The 22,476-nt window shown below is 42.9% G+C and overlaps 1 protein-coding gene across 2 annotated transcripts in view; it reads right to left on the reverse strand.

The window, feature by feature from the left end:
- Nucleotides 1–22,476, reverse strand: part of Pdss2 (decaprenyl diphosphate synthase subunit 2) — a 231,586-nt gene that overhangs the window by 58,993 nt on the left and 150,117 nt on the right. For both annotated transcript variants that reach the window (XM_028769082.1, XM_028769083.1), the window contains one exon: nucleotides 18,949–19,023. In XM_028769082.1, the coding sequence (XP_028624915.1) occupies nucleotides 18,949–19,023 (75 nt within the window). The remainder of the gene's footprint in view (nucleotides 1–18,948; nucleotides 19,024–22,476) is intronic.

The raw sequence follows: 22,476 nt of genomic DNA on the forward strand, positions 1-22,476 counted from the left end.
CCATCCATCCATCCATCCATCCATCCATCCATCCATCCATCCATCCACTCATGCATATCAACCACTCATCTATCTATCTACCTACCTACCTACCTACCTATCTATCTATCTACCTACCTACCTACCTATCTATCTATCTATCTACCTACCTACCTACCTACCTATCTATCTATCTACCTACCTACCTATCATCTATCTATCTATCTATCTATCTACCTATCTATCATCTATCTATCTATCTATCTATCATCTATCTATCAATCATCTATCTATCTATCTATCTATCTACCTACCTACCTATCTATCTATCAATCATCATCTATCTATCTATCTATCTATCTATCTATCTATCTATCTGGAGAGACATGGTTTCATGTAGGTTAGATTGTTAGACTGTACCTCCACTTCTTACATTAAAGGGTGACCTTAAACTCTTGTTCTTCTTATGCCTATCTCAAGCGCTAGGATATGGATGTATACCACCATACCCAGCAACAGAGAGTTTTCTTTTTTCCTTTGTGGTGCTGAGGATTGAACCAAGGACCTGCAGCATGCCAGGCAAACACACCACCACTGAGTTATAGCCTCAGCTTTATGTGTGTTTTTTGAGGCAAGGTCTCATTATGTAGTCTAGGGTGGACTTGTAATTGTTATTCTCTTCCTTAGCATCCCAAGTGCTAGGATCATAGGCCTGGATCACATGCCCAGCCTTACATGAAATTTGTCTGTATATTTGTGTGTTTGTTTGCTTGAGCTGGCCTAGGATTCATAGAAGACTGCCTGTCTCTACCTCCCAAATGCTAGGATTAAACACCACCATGCCTGGCTCTACAGCAAGTTCTTATCAAGGATTTATTATATACAAAAGGTGATATTCAGTGAATATTTACTTCTGATGGGATTTCTTTATTTTGGGAAGGGGTATTATGCCATTCTGTATATGAATAACAGTCAAATAGAAGTGTCTTAATTTAGGACTACTGTCACCTCATTCTCTAGCTCATGATTTAGTTTGCTTGGGTAAAGCTGGTTGAAATTATGGAGGGTGTGCTGATGTTGCTTGAGATGGCAGCACTGGTGGTATGTTCAACAAGATTGGACATCTAGGGTGGTATGGCCGTGGGCACTGATGTATAGTGAAGAACCTGCTTTTTGTCTGTGAGATGCACACTCTGAGTTGCTTTGCTCATGTAGTGAAACATTTTTTTCTATTCATGGGAGACCAAAGTGCATTTGTCACCATGGTTGGGAGGGCTTCAAGTTTAGGTCCATGGCCACTGAACAAGCACAAACTATCTGGGCCAGAGAGTTGCCAAATCTGTTGGGCCAAACTATTTCCTTTCACATGATCGGAAGAGCTTTGGAAACTGGGAAGCTGACCATCTGTGGAGTTGAAAGAATGTTTTTAAAGTACACAAAGGCTGGAGATGTGTTCATCTTGGAGCCTGAGCTAGAGATGAGTAATTGGATCTGGGCCGTGCCCCTCTCAGCCCCTCTGTACACAGACGCTTCAGCTTCAGGCTACGAACGTTAGATTCACATTCTGGGTCACTGTTTTTATAAATGAGACCTAAATATAGGTTGGATAAGTGACTAGATTCCCTTAACACACATTTTAATGCTTCAATTACTTCCTTTGATTTTTTTTTTTGAGACAGGGTCTCATACAATTCGCTACCTAGTGGAGGCTGGCCCTGAGCTTCTGAGTGCCCGGGTTATAGGCGTGCCTGCCATGCCCAACTCTTCCTAACTATTTTCTGAAGCTAAGTAAGAGCCACCATTATGAGAGTAAGGGGCCAGAGGGATGGCCATTAAGGGTACACACTGCCCTTGCGAAGACTTCAGCAAGCTAGATCAGGAGCCCACAACTGCTTGTCACTCCAGCTCCAGGGATCTGACACCTTCTGGAATCTGTGGGCACTACACTCATTGTGTACTGTCGCATACAAATAATTAAAAATAAAAATAAAACCTTAATGATAAAACTGAAACAAATATAGGAAAACTTCCCAACCCTCTGCAGTTTGGGGAGGAGGAAGCAAGGAGACAAAGGTGCCCGGTTCATCCTGCTGGCTAATGACAGGATGATGACATTTCTGTATCACATAACCTGTCACTTCCCACCCCAAGTTTTAGGTACTGTAATTCCTACTTAACAGGTAAGGAAGTTCAAGAACATATTTTGAGCAAGGGCAGGCAGAGTAAGTGGTAGAGAGCATCCTCAGATATACAGCAACTGGATTCTATTATGCTAAATACAGAGAAATATTTGCTGTGCTTCATAGATTTAATTTGAAAACTTTTATGTGGATGAATGTTTTGCTTGCATGCATGTTTGTGCACTACATACATACCTAGTCCCTACTGAGGCTAGAAGAAGATATCATATCCCTTGGAACTGGAGTTACAAACAGTTCTGAGCCACTATGTGTGTGGGTACTGGGGATTGAACCAGGATCTTTGGAAGAGTATCAAGTGTTCTTCTTCCCCGAGCCATCTCTCCAGCTGCCTTATATCTTCTAGGATAAAAAGAAGGTTGTGTGTAAGAGTGAATGATGCATGCCATTCATATTCATTCTCTCTCTCTCTCTCTCTCTCTCTCTCTCTCTCTCTCTCTCTCTCTCTCTCTCTTTCTCTCTCTCTCTTGAAAAGAAGCATTAAAGAGATCTTGTAATGACTATGTCTTCAGAATCCCAAGACAATGTGATGGGGAAAAGGATGTTGTGTGAACAGCCTCATCTCATAGGACAAGAAAGTTTGTTCTGAATTATATCCCGGCTACACAGGACCTAGTAAAGTAGGCATCTGGAAATTCCACATCCATATAAATCATAAAAAAAGCAACTGGGATGATGTGAAAATGTTCATCATTAAAGCATTTCAGAAGTGTTTCTGGGGCCAGGGGGATGGTTCAGTGGGTGAAGAGTGTGCTGTGCCAGTGTGAGGACCTGGGTTTGGATCCCTAGCTCCCGTGTAAAGCCAGCATGCATCTGCAGCTCTGCCTGCGGGTGGGAAAGATGGGCAGAGACAGCAGGTCCTGGGAGCTCATCGTTCAGTCAGTCTAGCTGAAGCAGCAAGGTCTGGGTTCGGTGAGAGATCTTGCCTCAAAAAGAGCCAATCTTTCCTCTTCGATTTGATAACAGTGCTGAAAACTAATATACTCTCTTGAGCCTACTCCAGGGATTCCTGGCAGTAAGCTTTAGTTTCGTGCCACACAGGCCTCGTTGCAGGGCTACTCACAAGATATGACAACTGGTTTTCCAATGGGAGTGGCTCATGAGCAAGCACAAGGCCACAGAGAGCTTCCTATGCCTTTATATCCCCCATCTCAGAAAGCACAGGAACCGCTAGGGGGCGGGGCTCACTAAGGATCCTGGAGGCTGGCAAACAGATGGAGTCCATCATTAGATTTATCAGTTCAACAGTCTAAACATTTTAGTCTCTTAAAACATTCTGCCAAAGTGCTTTCCAGAAAGGAGCTTTTGAGCCATATACTGACCAGACAAGTTTGAGACTGTCTTGCCACTGACCAGAACTATTATTTTCGTTGTTAACAGGTCAAAAGAGAGACATCACTCCAACCTAAGAAGTAGTTTCGATGATCAGCCAGTTGTCTTTCTTCCTAGTGCATCTTGACGTACATAAAAAGTTTAGCTTAAGCCAGGGTGAGCAGGCATGGGGCGAGCCACTGATGACGGGAGTGGGGGCATGAATAAGGTACTCTTTTTGACTCCTGCTACAGATGAATGTCTGCGCCCTCTCAAATGTAAACACTGACACTGTAACTCTGAGCATGGGCATCTCTGCAGCAGGAAGTAATTAGGGTTACAGGAGGTAATAAGCAGGTGGCCCCGACCTAATAAGATTAGTGCCCTCAATCATTATTAGGTACCAAAGACTCTCTATTACGGTCTTTCTTTGCTATGTGAGGACCCAGCCAGACAGGGGATGTCTGCAGGCAAGGAACAGAGCCCTCAAAGGAGATTAAACTGCCTGGAAGTTTAGATGTACAGCCTCCAGACTGTGATAAAATAAAGGTTGACTGAGCCTGGCAGTCCTGCTGGTTGGTCTGAAACCGGCAGTGATCTGTCTTGCAGTAAAACCGGTTGACTGGAGACTAACAAGCTTACTTACATGCTTCTTCCCACGTCTTTCAATATGGTCTTAAAACCCAGAATGTTAACATGTTCCCTTAAAAGGTTTTTTTTTTTTTTGCTTTTTGTCTTGTTGTTGTTTGTTTTTTTGAAATACCTACATTCTGGTTATCTATTCCATTCCACTTCAAAATTAGGTGGCACAGCACCAAGAGTCCCGTCATCACTAGCCACCAATGCAACACATTTCCATTGTCACCACAGGCTGAGTATTTTCCCTAAGTACATGTTCCATATCCTTTATAAAGCTCTGGTCTTCACGGCCTGCTCTCTTTTCCATCCCTGCTCAGAGGCAGCCTCTTGTATACCCCCACCCCAATAAATCTCTCACGTGACACACACACACACACACACACACACACACACACATTTAGGACTAGGTGAATCTTTCTACGTATCGGGTGGCACATACCACCTGTAACTCCAGTTATAGGGGATTTGATACCTCTAAGCTCTTTGGACATCAGTACTCAACTGCACAGACTTTCATACAGATAGGTGAAGGGACACACACAATTAAAAATACAAATAAATCTTTAAAACAATTATTTATTTACTCAAGGTATCACTGTAGGCCTGGATGGCTTGAAACTCACTCTGTAGACCAGGTTGGCCTCAATTTCAGAGATCTGCCTGCCTCTGCCTCTCGAGTGCTGGGATTAAAGATATGCAGCACAACTGTTGGCTTTACGCCCCCCATGCTGCGGTGCCTGGCTGTTTCTATGGTTGCTGGAAGGACTCAGGTCCTCCCATGTGCAGCAAGCACTTACCACTGAACTGTCTCCCCAGTCAGAACTTCGCTTTTTAAGTGTGGTGTTGGCTATCTAGTGATTTGTTTTATTTTTTTAAATTGTGTAATTTGTGAGTGTACTTTATAACTAGAACAAGCCACTTTAAATTACTCTCATTTGTCTTCAAATTGGAATACATTCAATATGCCGGGCGGTGGTGGCGCACGCCTTTAATCCCAGCACTTGGGAGGCAGAGGCAGGCGGATTTCTGAGTTCGAGGCCAGACTGGTCTACAGAGTGAGTTCCAGGACAGCCTGGGCTATACAGAGAAACCCTGTCTTGAAAAAACCTAAAAAAAAAAAAACCTAAAAAAAAAAAAAAAAGGAATACATTCAATATTTAACAATTGATTTAAAACTGTTTCTACTTGAAAATAAAGGATGCTAGTAAAATTATAGTATTACGGTCATCCCCACTGTGAGACCCTTCGAAGCCTTGGACTTGTGAAATGAACTGGAACAGATGCCCAGCAAACAATAAACACGAGACGAAGATACATTTTATCAGCTCATTAGTGCATGTCTTGGGTATAGTATAATTTGAGGGACAAGTTGTGAAGAACGGACCAATGACAGACACCCTGGAGTACCTTAATGCTCACTGCTTCACACTTAAAGCTCCTAAACTATTTAACTATTTATTTTCCTTACACACACACACACATACACATACACACACACACATACACACACACACATACACACACACACATACACACACACATATACACACACATACACACACACACATACACACACATACACACACACACACATACACACACACACACATACATACACATTTGTTATCAAGCTCTTGTACATCTAGTGTCTTCCACACAACACATGCTCAAAGTCATGTGACATGAGTAAGTCTGACGTCCCAGTCAGTGTCCAGTGTCAACTCCTAACATGATAAATCTCCAACAGTCCCCTTACCACTCCACTTGTGTGCAGCCAGGTGGCTCTCTAAATCCTTCTCTGCCCCCCCCCCCCTTGACATTCCCTGACTTGGCTGACTGGCCGGCTCTGGGCTCCAGTCTGTTTTTGAGCCCCACCCACCTAGCCCCATCCAGCACTAGGGATTCAGACATTCACCCAGATTCTGCAGATGCTAGGCATTTAGACCCAGGTTCTCAGGCTAGTTTGAGGAACATTTTACTGAGTGTGCCATCTTCCTGACTTTTCATCCAAGTCATTTTTGCTCTACTTCTAAGATTGAGCTTGGAAATAACAAAATTAGCTCCTCCAAGAGCTCCCTCCCTTCCTCTCCCCTCCCCTCCTCTCCCCTCCCCTTCCCTCCTCTCCCCTCTCTTTCCCTTTCCCCTCTCTGCTCCTTCCCTTTCTTCCTTTGAGGGAGGTGGGGCTCAAACTACTGGAATTACAGGAGGGCATCACCATGCCCAGCTATGGAACATTGTCTGAAATGTGGCAAATTCTTAACGGGCCGTCCTTTCTCTTCTTGCACACACAGCCTCTCTACAGTGTGACTTGCATATGTTTTATGGATACACTGCTGTGCAGGTGTTTCATGTGTGTACTTCTCTATGGAGCGCTGCACACTTTCAGGTCTCAAGGGCAGGTCTGGGCGGTTGTCTTAATTGAAGCTTTGGCTTGGATCTCTAGGAGTACTCAGTATATGTTTTTGTCATAAGTGGACATGCAGTATGTTTTCTAATGAGCGTTTTATCAATAGTGCCCAGGTTAGCTCTGCTTTGACAAAATGAAAAAAGCAAAACAAAACAAAACAAAACACCACAACATTGTGCTGGTTCAGTTTATGACAACTAGATCCAAGCCAGAAGCATTTCTGAAGGGGAAACCTTGACTGAGAAAAACCATGCCCACCTGACTGGCCTGTGGTGCATTTTCTTGATCGATGTGGGAGGGCCCACCTGACTGGGCGGTGCCATCCCTGGGTGGCTGGTCCTGGGTTCTACAGGACAGCAGGCTGGGGGAGTGAGCCAGAAAGCAGCATCTTCCACAGCCTCTGCATCAGCTCCTGCCTCCAGGCCCAGTTAGGACAGACTGCCCTGATACAATATCCGCTCAGGATAGACTAAGCTGAAACCCTTTCCTTCCCAAATTGTTTTTGATCATAGTGTTTTATCATTTCAATAGAAACTCAAACTTTTAATTTGTTTTAAACATTTAAACATTTAATTTGTTTTAATTTGGCTGCTAATAACCACACAACAGGGGCTGTCTTGAAAATCTCTTCTGCCAAAGATACTAATAATCCCAAACTCTTCAGTTTAGCTCAGGTAGATTATATGGACAAGGGCAGAAAGCAACCACAGTCTTTGCCAGCATAGCACAAGAATGGACTCTACGCCACTTATTCTTCTCTGAAACCTCTAGAGCCAGGCCACCATAATGTACACGCTGATCCTCTTGCTGCTGATCCTCTTGCCTCTACCTCCTGTGTGCTAGGATTGCAGGCATGTGCTATCATGACTAGTTAAAGGAAACTATACAGATGCTAAAACACCTTTCTTTCAGCAATTGACACAACAAGCAAAATGAAAATAACAACAAAGTGTGACGACTTAAATGACTTAAATGACATTATCAACCAAAATGACTTAGCAGCTCCTCAGCTCAGGAAGGATAGAGTGCATGCTTCCTTTAACTGAACATGAAACATTTATCCAGAGACACTGTATCTAGGCTATCAACAAACCCACAATAAATTTAAAATGGCTCAAATCGGGCTGCTGGAGAGGTGGCCCGATGGCTCAGTGGTTACGAGCACTGGCTATTCTTCGAGGGGGCAGGGTTTGATTTCCCAGCATCCACATGGCAGCTCCCACCCAGCTACCTGTAACTCTAGCTCTAGTGGACTTGACTCCCTGCTCTGGCCTCCATGGGCACCAGGAATGCACATGTTAAACACACACACATGAAGGGGAAGCACCTCTACACATAAAATAAGATTAAATTAAAAAAGAACTCAAATCCTATAAACTGTTTTATGATCACGATAGCATTATAAAGCAATAACAAAGACACCTGGAAAATCCTCCAAATATCTGAAAACAACAAATTTCTTAACCGTAAATCAAAGAAAAAATAAAAACGTTAACTGGTAAGTGACCTGCTGTGCATGAAGTGAAGGGGAGCGTAGCGGGGAGTGTGGGAGCCACTAAAGGAGCACAGAAAAGAAGACTGACCCAACTAGAAGGTCTGGCTTAAATACTGAAACAGAAATTAAAGTTCTAATGATACCCAGGAGGGAGAGAAAGCACAAATTCCTAGTATTAGGAATGAAAAGTCATGTCATTACAAATTTGGTGCTAGTCAATCCGCTCCCTTGTGTGAAATGACATCTTCCTGTGGGACACAAGCTGACGGCTGACACTCACTTGAAGGACACGGTTTACATAGTAAGTCGTAAGGCAACTGAACCTGTAGTAATGAACACACACCTCTTCCCACACAGACCCAAACAGCTTCACTGTGAGGAGGCCAAAGGTTTCACCATTGCTTTGACACCTGCACCAGACAGACAATACCAGTATTTTTCATTGAACAGAGGTGTACATATTAACAAAGTCTTAGCACTGCAAAGCCAACAACTTATAAAGAAGGGATGGTATTATGTTCAAGTAGATTTAATCCAAGGCTGTATGGTCTCATATTTTAACAAAATCCACTAATTTGCCATATTTACAGATTATATAAAACAATCTAAAAGAGATTATTCATCAGACCATAAATTCCATCTTTAGTATAGCAACCCTTCAAAAAACAAAACAACAAAAACCAAAACAAAAAAACAACAAAAGGAAACAAATCAAAAGTCTAACAGAAGAAAAAATATTAAAAAAATAATGGCCATTTCAATACTTGCTGGAGAAAATTTTATAGAAATCATGCATGTGAATACACATACCCAGCACTGATTTTGTATTTTTTGAAGGTATAATCTTGCTACATAGCCCAAGCTGGTCTCAAAGTTTTGATCCTCTTTTGTGTGCCACCACGCCTGTCTTAAATCCCAATACTAATTCCTGATAAAATTCCTAGGAAGCCAGGGAACTTCTTTCCTAAGCAAGGGACTGTAAAGGGAAGCAGGGCTGGGGAGGTAGCTCAGTGACTTGTCTTTACTCTCAGTATTCCTGTGGCAAGACTGCAAGACCTCTCCAAGCTTAGAGGTCAGCCGGCCCCACATGCAGCAGCTAACACGAAGCCCTGCTTCAAAACAGGGGAAGGCATCCTCTGACCTCCACAGAGGCAAAAGAAACGTGTGTTCCTGCATACACAAACAAACATATCATGTGCTCACGCTCTCTCAATAAAAACAAAAGAGAGATAGGAGCCCTAAACAGAAGAGCCTACAGGCTTTACCACAGGAACGTCTTCTATCCCTATCACTTCCACGTTATACTTTTATATAGGATGTGGTTGGGGGGTTGAGGATTTCATTTTAGGCCCCCATCCCCAGGCTAAAGCTAGCTGTCGATATTTTATGTGCGGCAGTGGAAGCAACATGCTCCTGAGTGGTGGGAGGACTGTATTTACTACCCACCGCAAGAAACCTGTGCAGTACTGTCTGCATTTCTTCCCTTTGACCCAGCTCCTGCAGAGGCAATGGAATGATTTCTTTGGGGATGTTTGTTAGAGCCGAGGACAAGAGTTTGGGAGATCAATTGCTTTTGTTGCAACCAGTAAGCAAGACTGTTTCTACATTTTTCAACTGGCTACATAAAGAACAATTCTAACAAATGACCCAGGTAGGGTCTGTAAGGTGGCTCAGCAGACAAGGATACTGGCTGCCAAGCCTGATGACCTGAGTTCAATCCCCAGAACTGACAGGGTAGAAGGCGAGAACTGACTGCCTAGCGCTATTTTCTGACCTTAACACAATCTCCACTGATGCACACATACACCTATACACACATACAAAATAAAGAAATAAAATGTTTACAAAAGAATCCTTGTAGCCTATGCAACCAATAGTTTTAAGTTAAGGAGCAAGGTATGAGGGGACTCTCTAGTCCCTGGGGGCAACCAGGCCCTGGGGGCCAGTATTCAGCATTATAACACACAGCGAAAGACCAAACCTCAACAACAGCCTAGTATAACAAACAGGAAAAGAACCAAAAGAGCATTTACTTTGAAAAGAAGGAAAACTTTCTTTAATCACAAATGCCAAATGACTACCTACATAGGGTTCCATAGAACCTAAAATCAAAGGCTGTTATGACAAATTGGTAAGATTGTAGGATGCAAGATAAAACAAGGTAACAACAAGTAACAAGTATCCCTCCAATACCACATAGCCCAATTAAAATGGGTAAAATATTTATAAAGACATTATAAAGGATGTTACAATATTGCTATAGGATATTAATAGCAAATAAACATGAAAAGATGCAAGTTGCTCTCCACTGTTATTTACTAGGGAATATCAGCTAAAACCACAATGTGCTAAAACTGCAAGATAGGCCCTAATTATATTTTAGAGTGGCTAAAATAGTAAATACTGATCACATTAAGTTTTAACAAGGTGTGGGACAACCAGAATTCTCATACACAGCTGACGGAATGGAAAGTGTGGGCCGATGAGATGGCTTGGCGGGTGAAGGCAGGTCTTAGGGCTTCTGTTGCTATGATAAAACACCATGACCAAAACAACTTGCAGGGGAAAGGAACTTCTTCATTTACATTTTCAGACAACAGTCCATTACCGAGAGAAGTCAGGACAGGAACCTGGAGGCAGGAGCTGATGAGAGGCCATGGAGGAGCGCTGCTTACTGGCTTGCTCCTTATGGCTTGCTCAGCCCGCTTTCCTACAGCACCCAGGGCCACCAGCCTAGGGGAGGCATCATCCAATGGTAAACAGGGTCCTCCCACATTAATCATCAATCAAGAAAATTCACCACAGGCCCACTGGTGGCAATGTTTTCTTAACTAAAGTTTTCTCTTCCACAGTGACTAGCCTGGCCAGGCTGATGGAAGCTAGCCAGCACAGAGCACGACATATCCATTGTATAACACATAAAGTCCACTGCTAGTTTTCTATACAAAAGAAAATAAATAGCAAACGGGCTATTCCTAGGTAAACCCAAGAGAAATGAAAGTGCATTTTTTATATAGACTTCACATATGAATGCTCCCAATAGCTTCATTTGGAATACTTTAACACTGAAAACATCTCAAATGTTTCAATAGGTTGATCACAGACTGTGTTAGATGCTTACAACTGAATACCATTTAGCAGAAATAAACTATTCAGATTTGTAGTATGGATGCATTTCAAAGACCCCAGTCAAAGGGTCGATATTTCTAGATCCATTTATATAAAGTTCTACAAAAATGCTAACTAATTTAAAGTGATGCTAGATTATCTATGGTTCACAGCGGAAGGCACAGGATGAGGGAGGGATACAAAAGAAGAAACCATTGGGGGGTGATATATGCTTATCAATTTAATTGTGATAGTTTATGATAGGTCCTTGCATATGTCTAGACACCAGATAGTACCCTTTAAATATTCCCAGATTATTGTATATTAATAGTCCTTCCCAAAAGAATGACAAAAATCTTCTATTACAGTCACCCTGCGGCTTTCTAAATAATTAATTTAGTAACAGGTGGCTGGGGCTACTACTGGCATACCAGGTACTGTTTTGGTACTAGAAGCACAGTGGTACTTATATTCTTGTAGGAAGAGACTTAAAGTTGGTAACGATGATTAAAAAAAAAAAAAGAAAGAAAGAAAACAACAACAACAAAAAACCCCACCAGATGGTAACACTTTTGATTAAGATAAAAATAATTAAGCAGGATAGCTATTAAAATATTCCCAACTGGGTATGGAGAAGAAGAAGTGGTTTCTGAAAAGGCGTTGCTGGCAGGGATATGAATGCCAGTGAAAGCAAGAGTCTGGCCGTGGAGCAAACCCAGCAAGCGACTCCCTTCCACGGACCACCCTCTCTCTTGTCGTTACCCCTTTGTTTACCATCTCAGTCCACAGCACTACAGATCTTCCACCATTTCCATGAACCATCCCTGCAGGCCTCTTTATGGGGTTGTCTTTGCTTGTTTGCTTGTTTGTTTTAAAGACAGGGCCACACTGTGTAGCCCTGGCTGGCCTCTGCCTTTGGGGTGCTGGGACTCCAGGCGTGAGCCCCAGTGCCTAGCTTCACTGTCCTTATTCACTAACCCTTTATTGTCCCACGAAGGAAGCCCTGGTCTCCAATGTTCCCTTTCATTGAGCAGTCCTCTGCCCAGCCTGCCTTCTGCTCTATGCACTTCTTTCCTCCTTGTAAGGTCTATCTCGAATAGCAGGGCCTCTCTAGGGACTTTTCTGATGTCCCCACTGGCTGCCTGGTTCACATTTCTCTCCTGTCATGTTCTCTACAAGCAGCCATCTTCCTATCCTGCTTTAGACTGTGACATACAGCTCTGCGGGCAGGTAGAACGAGCAGGCACCTAGGATTTCTAATAGAGTGAATCGTCTTATTTTTATACTTGACTTGAAAGCTAAGAGCCAAAGGAAGACAAATATAAACATAAGGGAAATAAAAGAGTAAGACTTATCTTGCCCCACAAACTCCATGACTAGTATGTAAAGCATTAATTGTGCTTGGAAACATGACTGGACCTCTGCAACTTCAGTAACTGCTAATTAGCCAGATCTTTCTCCAGAGCACTAAACTCTCTTGCTTTTGTGGCTTGGGGCCAAGTTAACATGAGCAGAGTCTGTTATGACGGGGAGCTGGTGTCTTCCTCTTCTCAGGACCAACTTGAGTTAATGGCCTACCTTTGCAAAGGCCTGTGGTAAGATCCCTAAGTTAGGTTAGAATGGAAATCAATGATGAACAAACAGATATAATTTAAGAAAATGGGTATGTTAGCAACCCCAACCCACTAGCCCAATTTAAAATTTTTTAAAAAAATGTTTATTGTTATACAGGTGTTTCATCTGTGCACCACATATGCAATGCTAGTGGATACCAGAAGAGGGCGATCGATACTCTGGGACAGACGTCACGGCCAGTTATGAGCCTCCATGTGCATACTGGGAATCGGAACCTGAGTCATCTGAGGGACAGTGTTCTGAACCACTGAGCGCTCGCTCTCTCTCTCTCTCTCTCTCTCTCTCTCTCTCTCTCTCTCTCTCTCTCTCTGAAGAGTCACTGTGAGGAGTTTAGGGTCAAACCACAGTTTAATATCACAGTTTAATGGCCAGGTGTGGTAGCACATGCCTTTAATCATAGCTCAGGGAGGCAGAGACACATAGACTTCTGTAAGTTCAGGGCCAGGCTGGTTTACATAGCAAGTTTCAGGACAGTCAGACTAAACAGTGAGACCTTGTCTCAAAAAAATTTTACACACACACACACACACACACACACACACACACACACGAGTGAATGAAAGGACACAAAGGAAAAGCAGTAAAGAGAAGGAGGGAATCTAGAAGCCTTTCAATAGACCACTGCAGCAGAGCCACAGCGCATGCTTGGCACTCCAACAGTGAGTGTGGGCTGTGCAGGAAGTGACCAGGGCACTGCAGAGCCAGGCTCAGGGCTCTGTCGGGCCGCCCGCCTGTACAGGCTCTCTGCCTACAGACCCCAGAGAAGCAGGTGTTGAGCATAAACCTGCTGCAGAAGCAGTAAAGGCTCTGTCAACTGGGTTATCTCAGAGTGGAGACAGAGCTCCTAAACTCCGTGATCCCACGACAGCCTGAGCCCAACTTCACAAGCAGGTTTTGCTAAGGACAGAAGAGCATGTCCTAATACTACTAGTTAATTAAAAAGGTTTGAGAATTTCATCCACAAGTATTTACACCATTTCCAGTCCTCCCACGTCCTGCAGCTCCCCCAGTCCCCCTCAAACTCACGACCTCTCCTCTCATTGTTGTTATATTTACACTGTTACATATAAAAGCACACGTGTATATAGGACAGTCATGGTTTTGGTGGGGAGAACCGGGTTTGTGTGTGAGCTTTGGAAACGTAGCTAGGGTCTGCATATTCCAGCAAGTACCTCACCACTAAACTTCCCCTTTAGCTCTAGATTATTATTTTTTTAACGCAAACTGTGAAATACAGAAGAATTGCATTCCATGAAGACGTTGTTCTACTTAAAAATACAAATAAAACGTAAAACTTGTGGAATGGTTCAGTAATCTGCAGGATAGTACTATGGAAAAACTATTAAATAGACACTAAAATCATACTTTGAAAACATTTTTTTAAGCCAGGCGGTGGTGGCGCACGCCTTTAATCCCAGCACTTGGGAGACAGAGGCAAGTGGATTTCTGAGTTCCAGAGTTCGAGGCCAGCCTGGTCTACAGAGTGAGTTCCAGGACAGCCAGGGCTACACAGAGAAACCCTGTCTCGAAAAAAAACAAAAAAAACAAAAAAACAAAAAAACCAAAAAAAGAAAGAAAAAAGAAAACATTTTTTAAAAAGAAGTTTTACTTTATTATTTTATGTAAATAGGTACTCTGCCTGCACATATGTCTGTCTGTGTGTGCCTCATGCCCTTGGAGGCCAGAAGAGGACATTTGACCTCCTGGGACTGGAGTGACAGATGGTTGTGAGCTGCCATGTAGACACTGGGAATCAAATATTTTCTTCCTGGCTTTTTGCAGCGTTTGTTTCCCTTGTGTTTTAAACATTGAGCCCGCATCTCATGATGTAGCTCTGGTTGGCCTGGACCTTACTGTGCAGAGCAGGTTTGTCTTGAACCTGTGTCAATCCTCCTCTGCCTCCTGAGTGCTGAGACTGCAGGTCTGTGCACCATGTGTGGCAGTATTTCTGGTTTTTTACTGACCATGTAGTTGCTTCACTAATGAGGAAATAAGTGTTAGAGCAAGAGCAACACGTAAGAAACTCTGCTTTGTGAGTTCAGAGTCAATGTTAGAATATGTATTTATCAAGTACAACGAGAACATGGGGACTCTGCAGAAGCAGAGCTCACACTCGTAAAGGCCTGGCTTCCGTCCATCGCAGCACTGACCCTCCCAGGGTCAGAAATGTACTCTGGCAGTATGCTATCTGCAATCTTTGAACAAGGGTTCTAGTCCTGGCATTAACCTTAAAACCACACAACACTAAAATTCAAAAGATGAAGAACATCTAAGTTAGCCTCTGTAGCAGTTTACTCAGGGAGAGGAGTGACAAGACTCTCCTTAGCATCACTAGTAGAGAAGACAAGGCTTACAGAATTCCACTGACTATATCTGCACTACTACAGACAGCAGGTTGCTTTTTAATCTATGAACAGTGGGAAACCTTGAAGAAGAACTTTTATTCCTTTCTATACACAGCAAGTGGTGTGAGATCTGGAGGCTATGTGTAATCTAGCAGCCTAGGCGGGCAATGCAAACATGATTGAGTGAACACTTCAAATGCGGCCTCTCTACTTAACTGGCTTAGGTTTTTTGCTTCTCCTCTTCCTCCTCATTTCTTTTCAGATCAATTGGTTATTTGTATGTATTAATTGTTATATGTGTGTCTACGTGAGTTTATGTTATACATAAATGCATGCCTGCAGGTGTCCCAGAAAGCTGGAGGGCCTCAGGTTCCTTGAGATGAGACAGGGAGTTGTGAGATGCCTAATGTGGATGCTGGGAACTGAAAGAGCTATAGGCACTTTAACCACTGGGCCATCTTTTCAGCCCTATCTTTTAAAAAAAAAATTTTTTTTAAAGACAGGATCTTACTATGTAGTCCTGGTGGGCCTGGAACTCTGTAGATCAGGCTAGCCTCTGCCTCCCAAATGCTGGGATTAAAGGGTTCTTTAATTAGCTATTATAGACAAAAATGGGTAAAATGTTTGTCCTTAGGTACATTTTTCAAAAAGTCCAAGGGCTAAGTACTATTGTAAGGAAGAAATGGTTCACAGGCTAGCAAATGCAACACACAAGTATCTTTTCCATGAGTGGAACAAAGGAGAGTGTTCCTGAACTGCTTTGCATATTTCCATGATCACAATTGACCCGCAATCTACTAAGTACTAGTAATGTAAGCTGTATGTTTCACTGCTGTAGGAAAGTCAGGTACTAACTTCTGGAGAAAGTGGTTTATAAAGCCCAGTTCCAATTCTCTCTCGCTTTAATGTACCTACCTGCCCCACAGATGCCACTCCACAGAGAGCTACGCTACGTGATCTCCATTACTGCATTAACTGGACACAAAGAAAACAGAGCACTATTGTATTCTCTTGTCCCTGAGAGATGAGATAGACGGTCTGCAGCTTAACTTGACTCTCAAAGCAACTCTTCTGCGATGAATCGGCGAGAGGCTGCGTGCCGAGGCTGATCAACAGAGACCCGCAGCGTGGCCTTCACTTTCCATATGACCTCTGCTTGTGGTGCCTTCTCAGTCATGCCAGAGCCTGCCAGCCTGGGGTGTGTGCCTGTGCGTGCGTGTGCGTGTGCATGGTGACCTCTTTCTCTCTGCCTCTGAAGAAATCCTTTTCACTGTAATGGCAAGCACACTCAGGAAGGGCTGGTGCGGTTCTAGTTAGGAAGGAAATGTGGTTAACTTAAATTGGACCTGGGGTGCAAATGAAGGCTGCATCAATCAATGACTGCTGTGGTCAACTATGCCTTTTTATTTCCATTATTGAAAAATAACTGATCTTCAAAGGGTTTAGCTATATTCTGAATCTTAACTGCTTTGAAGAGACGCAGATGCTTTAAAGGGCAGGGAAGTTGGAAGGGCAGGTGAACAAAGCAGTACTATATGTATTTTTAAGGGAAATTTATTAGCTAATGGTAAAATCAGCAAATGGTGCTTGCTCAGTGGCTGTCTCGTTACATCAGTAAACCTTCAGAGCCTTTGTCGTTGCTTCTGTTCTTTTTCCAAACAGATTATGTATTTTAAAAACCACATGGGACTTGGAATCTAACTAAAAAACAAACTCTGAGTTCAAACATATTAATGAATGAGATTTAGACATTAAATTTGAATGCTATTATCAGCTCTAAATTGTAAGATTTTCTTCCATAAAATGAGAACATCTCCCAAGGATGAGCCTACTCATCTCAGGTAACATGAGCAACGTAACTGTCAAACCTGTGTAACAAGTTACTATTGTTGCTCTTAGGCTGACACAGGGAAGCTAACACTCTCGTAAGTGATTAGTGAAGGGATAATCACAGTGCACGGATAGTAAGAGTAGGTGAATTACGAGAGCAAACCAATGAGAACATGCTCACTCCAGGGTCTTAAGTGCATGTGATGTGTGCATATCTATGACCTCAGGGTGGGAAGGGGAAGGCTATGACTGGCCGAGGTGGGAGGATTACATGGTGTGTGTGCTTGCTTGCTTCTGTTTTTTCAGACAGTCTCAGTATCTCAGGCATAGATGTTATTATGTAGCTCACATTGGCCTTGAACACATGGCAGCCTGTGTGAGTTCAGCCAAACTTATCGTGACACCTTGTCTCAACAAATAAATACCACCAAAAACAAAGCTAACAGATACTAGTAATTAATGAGCACTTTCTATGGGACTGAGTCGGATGCCTCAGAGACATCCCAGGTGAGAACAATGTCCCAGCTGCATCAACAGACTTTAGGCACGGTTAATGGAAGCTATCAAACCATGGTTAGTTAGGGTAAAGCAGGAGTAGAATAAGAAAGAGGCTAAGAGCATAGGGTTTTAAGTTCGAATCCTAGGTAAGTTGTGTAATCTTGAGAAGTCAATCATTCACATCTCTCATCGTGAGCAGCACCCGCCCTCTTGAGAGACTTTTGTGAAAAACAAATGAAGAAGCAGGTAAATGACTTAAAATGTCATTTGTTTATCGGTCATCATCTTCATAGGATACGCAAGGCAACTTCCGGTGAGTAGACCTCGATCACAAGCTACCTCCACCATTGCTATTAACCTTCCGTCTCACGGAGAGCCGAGCCACTCCTGTCTTTGAAAGTCTTGCAAACAGAGTTCACATCTTGTGAGGTCCCCACACTCCAACGTGCTCTGTAGGTGAGGTGAGAGACGCCTCATGGGGACGGTGCATCCGTGAGTCACATGTTAGCAGATGTCCGAGGCCCATTCCACTAGCCACTGCTATCACCTCTGGCACTCCCGAGTTATACTTCAGATTTAATCGTTTTAAATCTAAGTTGCTCATGCCCCACGCTTCACTCTTAGTAAAATTTGCCTTTATTTTTAAGGGGACGTGTTAGCGCTTAGGATGTGCACACAGCGTCTTTTTCCTAGTTTGCAGTGAGTTAATGCAGCTCGCTAATGCAGGAGTTAAGGGAGCTACAGTGTGAAACAGGGAGAGGAACCTTCTAACAGTAGCTATCACGGAGAATGGCCGTGTGAGCAACGAAGCATGCACTTCACAGCCAATCTCCCACTGAAATGAAATAATGGCATTTTAAGGAAATAAAACCTAACCTTTCTTGAGATGACCTGTTAAATGAGTCAAAAGCCCTAATTCTAAACCTATAAAATTAATCAAAACAATCCAACTGTGCAACTGTCCTAGTTTCTACCACGGAGACTCTAATAATGCAGTAATGTCTGGACCTTGGCTATAAGAGACATTTCACTCCTGCTCCCACCCTTCCTGACAGCCATGCTTAAGCTCGCTGTCTGATACAGAGCCTCCTTTCTCTGGGGAGAGGCTGGCTCAGGCACTCCGAAAAAGCAGCCCTTCCTGCCAGCAGCCCCTTATGACTGTGCTACCTGCCAGCCAGCAGTGCCCTGGTGTCTGCCGGGCTGCTGTGGACCAAACAGATTGAGATTCCAGTCAGGGGAGCAGAGGTTGCTTTAATTGGCTAAAGCTGGTATGTACTGAGCATATGGCCATGAATTTGTAGCCAAAACACTAATCTAAAAAAAAAAAAAAGAAAAAAAAAAAAAAAAAAGAAAGAAAGAAAGAAAGAAAGAAAGAAAGAAAGAAAGGAAAAGGAAAAATCACACACAGTTTAAACATAAAACAGGAAGGAAACGTTTGTCGCCTGGCCTCACTTCTGCAGCAGTACTTTAACCGGGACGCTTTACAAGTCTGCAATTCCGTACCTTGGTGGAAGCAGAGTTTTCCTGGTATACTCCATGCACCAAGTCCATAAGAGCACTTGCTAAAAGCTCCACAACCTAAAGAGACAAGAAAAACAAGTGGAATGAACAACCCAAGGTAGCAGCTCCATTTAGTCACAATGCAGGATTTGAACAGAGCATCTGAACAGAGGATCAATGAACTATTAGCTCAATTAATTTTCTGCATGTGTATTTCTGTCAAGTGGCTACTTTTCCAGGACTCCCATTCTCGGAGCCATGACAATGGTAATTTTCATACTCAGTACAGAAAGAACAAACAACAGTAAGAAAATAGCTCACCTTTCAAATGTGTTTGTTCTATTGTACTTAAAATACACTATGGAGTTGGATGGGGTAGCACACACTCCTAAATCACAGCACTCTCCTAAATCACAGCACTCTCCATGCAAAGTCAGGCAGATCTTGTGAGTTCAAAGCTGGTCTGGTTTACCTAGCAAATCCCAAAACATCTGGGACTAAACAGAAAGACCCTGCCTCAGAACAACCGAACTATTTATTGTAGGGTACTCATTGGTGAAGACTGATGGGCCATGGGTTTAAGCCAATAGAAAGTCTTTATTACCTGGCTGGCAATTACACTGGGTGTTTGGGATCTGAGCCTTTCTCAGGGTGCGCTTTTAAGCACAAGAACCATGTTCTGGATTGACATACTTCAGTTAACAAGAACAGTTAGGCAAAAGCAGAACTGCAGAATACAGAAGCCAAAAAGCAAGGTTAGTCCATTTAGAGGTGTTCCCAGAACTACGGGCTTTAACGGAGTAGGCCTTTGCTTTAGTTCCAGCAGGTTGTGCTGTGTGCTGAGTGTTACAGCCTCAATGTATTTCCATCATGCAATCAGTTGTGTTAATGTCTCAGGTCCTGTTACACCAACAACAGTAAAATATGCATGATGAACATAGTTAGCATAGGACCCCTGGGTCAAATATACCACGAACACTGAAAATTTTGACAGAACTATTAAAAAAAAAAATCAAGCAAAATCAAAAGTGTTGAATTTGTTTCACAGTGTGAAACAAGCAGAAAACAGTAAATGGTTTCTTTGTCATTGTTTACATAAAGCATCTTAATTCAAGAGGATAAAACAGCTAGACAGTTGGTAATGTTCAGTGCAGCCACTTCAAACAGGAGTTCCTCAAGGCAAGTCCATCCTCTTCTTACAGAGCCTTCGCATGTGTTTAGCTTCTCATGCTGTGCAGTCTGTATCTGAGCTCTACTCTTGGGTTTCCTGAAGTTTAGCTCAGTTCTGATTGAATTAAAGGATTTTGTTTCAGCTTTTATCATTGCTGTAACTGAAGTAAGGCAAGGGGTACACACTGAGACATGAAGATACTTTAATCTCTGGTATCGTGTATTTAATACACATTGTCTTAGAGGGAAATACCATCGATTTGGAAAAGAGCTGCTTTAAAACTGTAACACATGGACATTACCTTTATTTACATTCACCGCACACTGCCGGTGATGAGGAGATTTTGCTGATTAAAGGCATCTTTTTCTAGCTCTGCACATGAGCTAATTTATATGACCCATAGTTTTTTTTTTCTCCATTCTTCAAATGACATTGTCCTATAAGTAACTGAATACTTAAGGAATATTATAGCAATACAAGCTACAGAGGAACTGGAAGCACAGTGACCCTATAGTACTACCAGATGTGCTAAGTTATTTAAGTGGGGAAGAGAAAAAAAAATGAATGGATGTCTTTCTCCTCAAAGTATCAGATAAGCCCTATTCCCAAATCCAGAAGGATTGAGTATCGCCAATAGGTCTATGAAAGTCTGTAACTAAACACACAGCAGCAGACTGGATTACAGTTTATACAAGCAACATCCCAAGAGCTCCCTGATGGCTGGACACATAATACAGATCAATCACTCACTAAGAGATGTTATGGTTTTGAAACAGTTGCGGCTCAGAGACCAGTTCTGGTCACGTGAAGAGGGGTTTACAAAGAGAAAGTCCAACGTGCAATGTCAAAATGACGGCATGAACTTTTAACAGCAGATCTGGCTCTGGATAACCAAGGTTTCCTTTACCCCTGAAATACCAGATGAGGCAGAAGCAACAAAAACACTGTGTTCTAACATTTTTTCTTAGTATGTTCATAGTTGATACATAAATGACCTGTGCGTACAAGTGGCTTTACTCAAACACAAACCTCTACAGCTACGGTGAGCAGAAGGAGACACAGGCGGAGGGGAGAGCACAAGACCAGGAACAGTCTAAAGGAGCTGAATGCGCCCTAGGCTAATCTGTACACTGCACATACACATGCCTTTTCAGAGCCTGGAATGTTCATTTAAATAACTATATCAGAGAACGATGGATTTAACTCTCATCCTTTAAATCTGCAAACACTGAGATAGAGCTCCTTCATAAGGCAGTCAACTTATTTCACACTTGATTGTTTTCCTATTCTTTCTTTTTTGAGACGGAGGCAGAACTGGCTGAACTCACAACGTAGGCCAGGCTTGTGTCCGACTTACAGAGCTCTGCGTTAGAGTGCTAGAATTATAGGCATGCCGGGCTCAGATTCTTTAAAAAATATAGTTATGTGTATGTGTGTGTACCTGCTTGTTTGCCTGTGTGCCATGTACTTTCAGGTATCCGTGGAGGAGAGAAGAGGGCCCCCTGGGACTGTTACAAGTAGCTCACAGCTGCCTCATGGGGTGCTGGGAACCAATCCAGAGTCCCTGCAAGAACACCTAATGCTTTTTACCACTAAGCCATGTCTCCTGTCCCAACTTGAGACTCTTGGAAAATAATCTATGTCATCAACAGTGCTATCAAGGGCTGGCAAGATCAGTTCAGTGCGTAAAGATGCTTGCTGCCAAGCTGGCAATGAGTAACCCCTGAGACCCACATAGTGGGAAGAAAGTCACTGTCTTCTCCAAGTTGTCCTGTGACTGCCACATATGCACTGTGTGTGTATTTGTGTGTGCACGTGCTTGTGTTTGTGTGCGATTTAAATATAATTTTAAATGTGACTGTGTTGTGTGTATGTGTGTGTGTGTAATTAAAAAAAATATTAAAGCCAATGGAAATAACGACACCCAGAGGGGAATCTAGAACCTAGAGTCAAACCCCTGAAACTTTCTCTCCAGGCATTCTAGACAAGAATAACCTTGAGAAAAAAAAAAACAAGGTCTTTGTTCTTCAGACCAAGGGAAAGGCAAAGTAGAAGCCCCTGGCAGCCCAAGGGAAGGCAGACGCAAGAGAACAAAGCAGATCCAAGAACGAGACCGTCTGCATGCTGTTTCAGGCTCGCTATACATCTCTGCTAGACTTGGAGTTGATCAGTTCAGAGTTCTGTTTTCTTCCGAATGTAAGGTGAAGAGAGCTTCACAAAATGGCTTGTTAGGGTTCTCTGTAGCTTGAAATTCTATTAGAAATATACATTTCAGCCAGGTGTGTGGTACAAATCTTTAGTCTCTGCACTTGGGAGGCAGAGAGGCAGAGAGGCAGAGAGGCAGAGAGGCAGAGAGGCAG

Source organism: Grammomys surdaster, unplaced genomic scaffold (assembly GCF_004785775.1).
Source record: "Grammomys surdaster isolate TR1022 unplaced genomic scaffold, NIH_TR_1.0 190, whole genome shotgun sequence".
Classification (NCBI taxonomy): Eukaryota; Metazoa; Chordata; class Mammalia; order Rodentia; family Muridae; genus Grammomys; species Grammomys surdaster.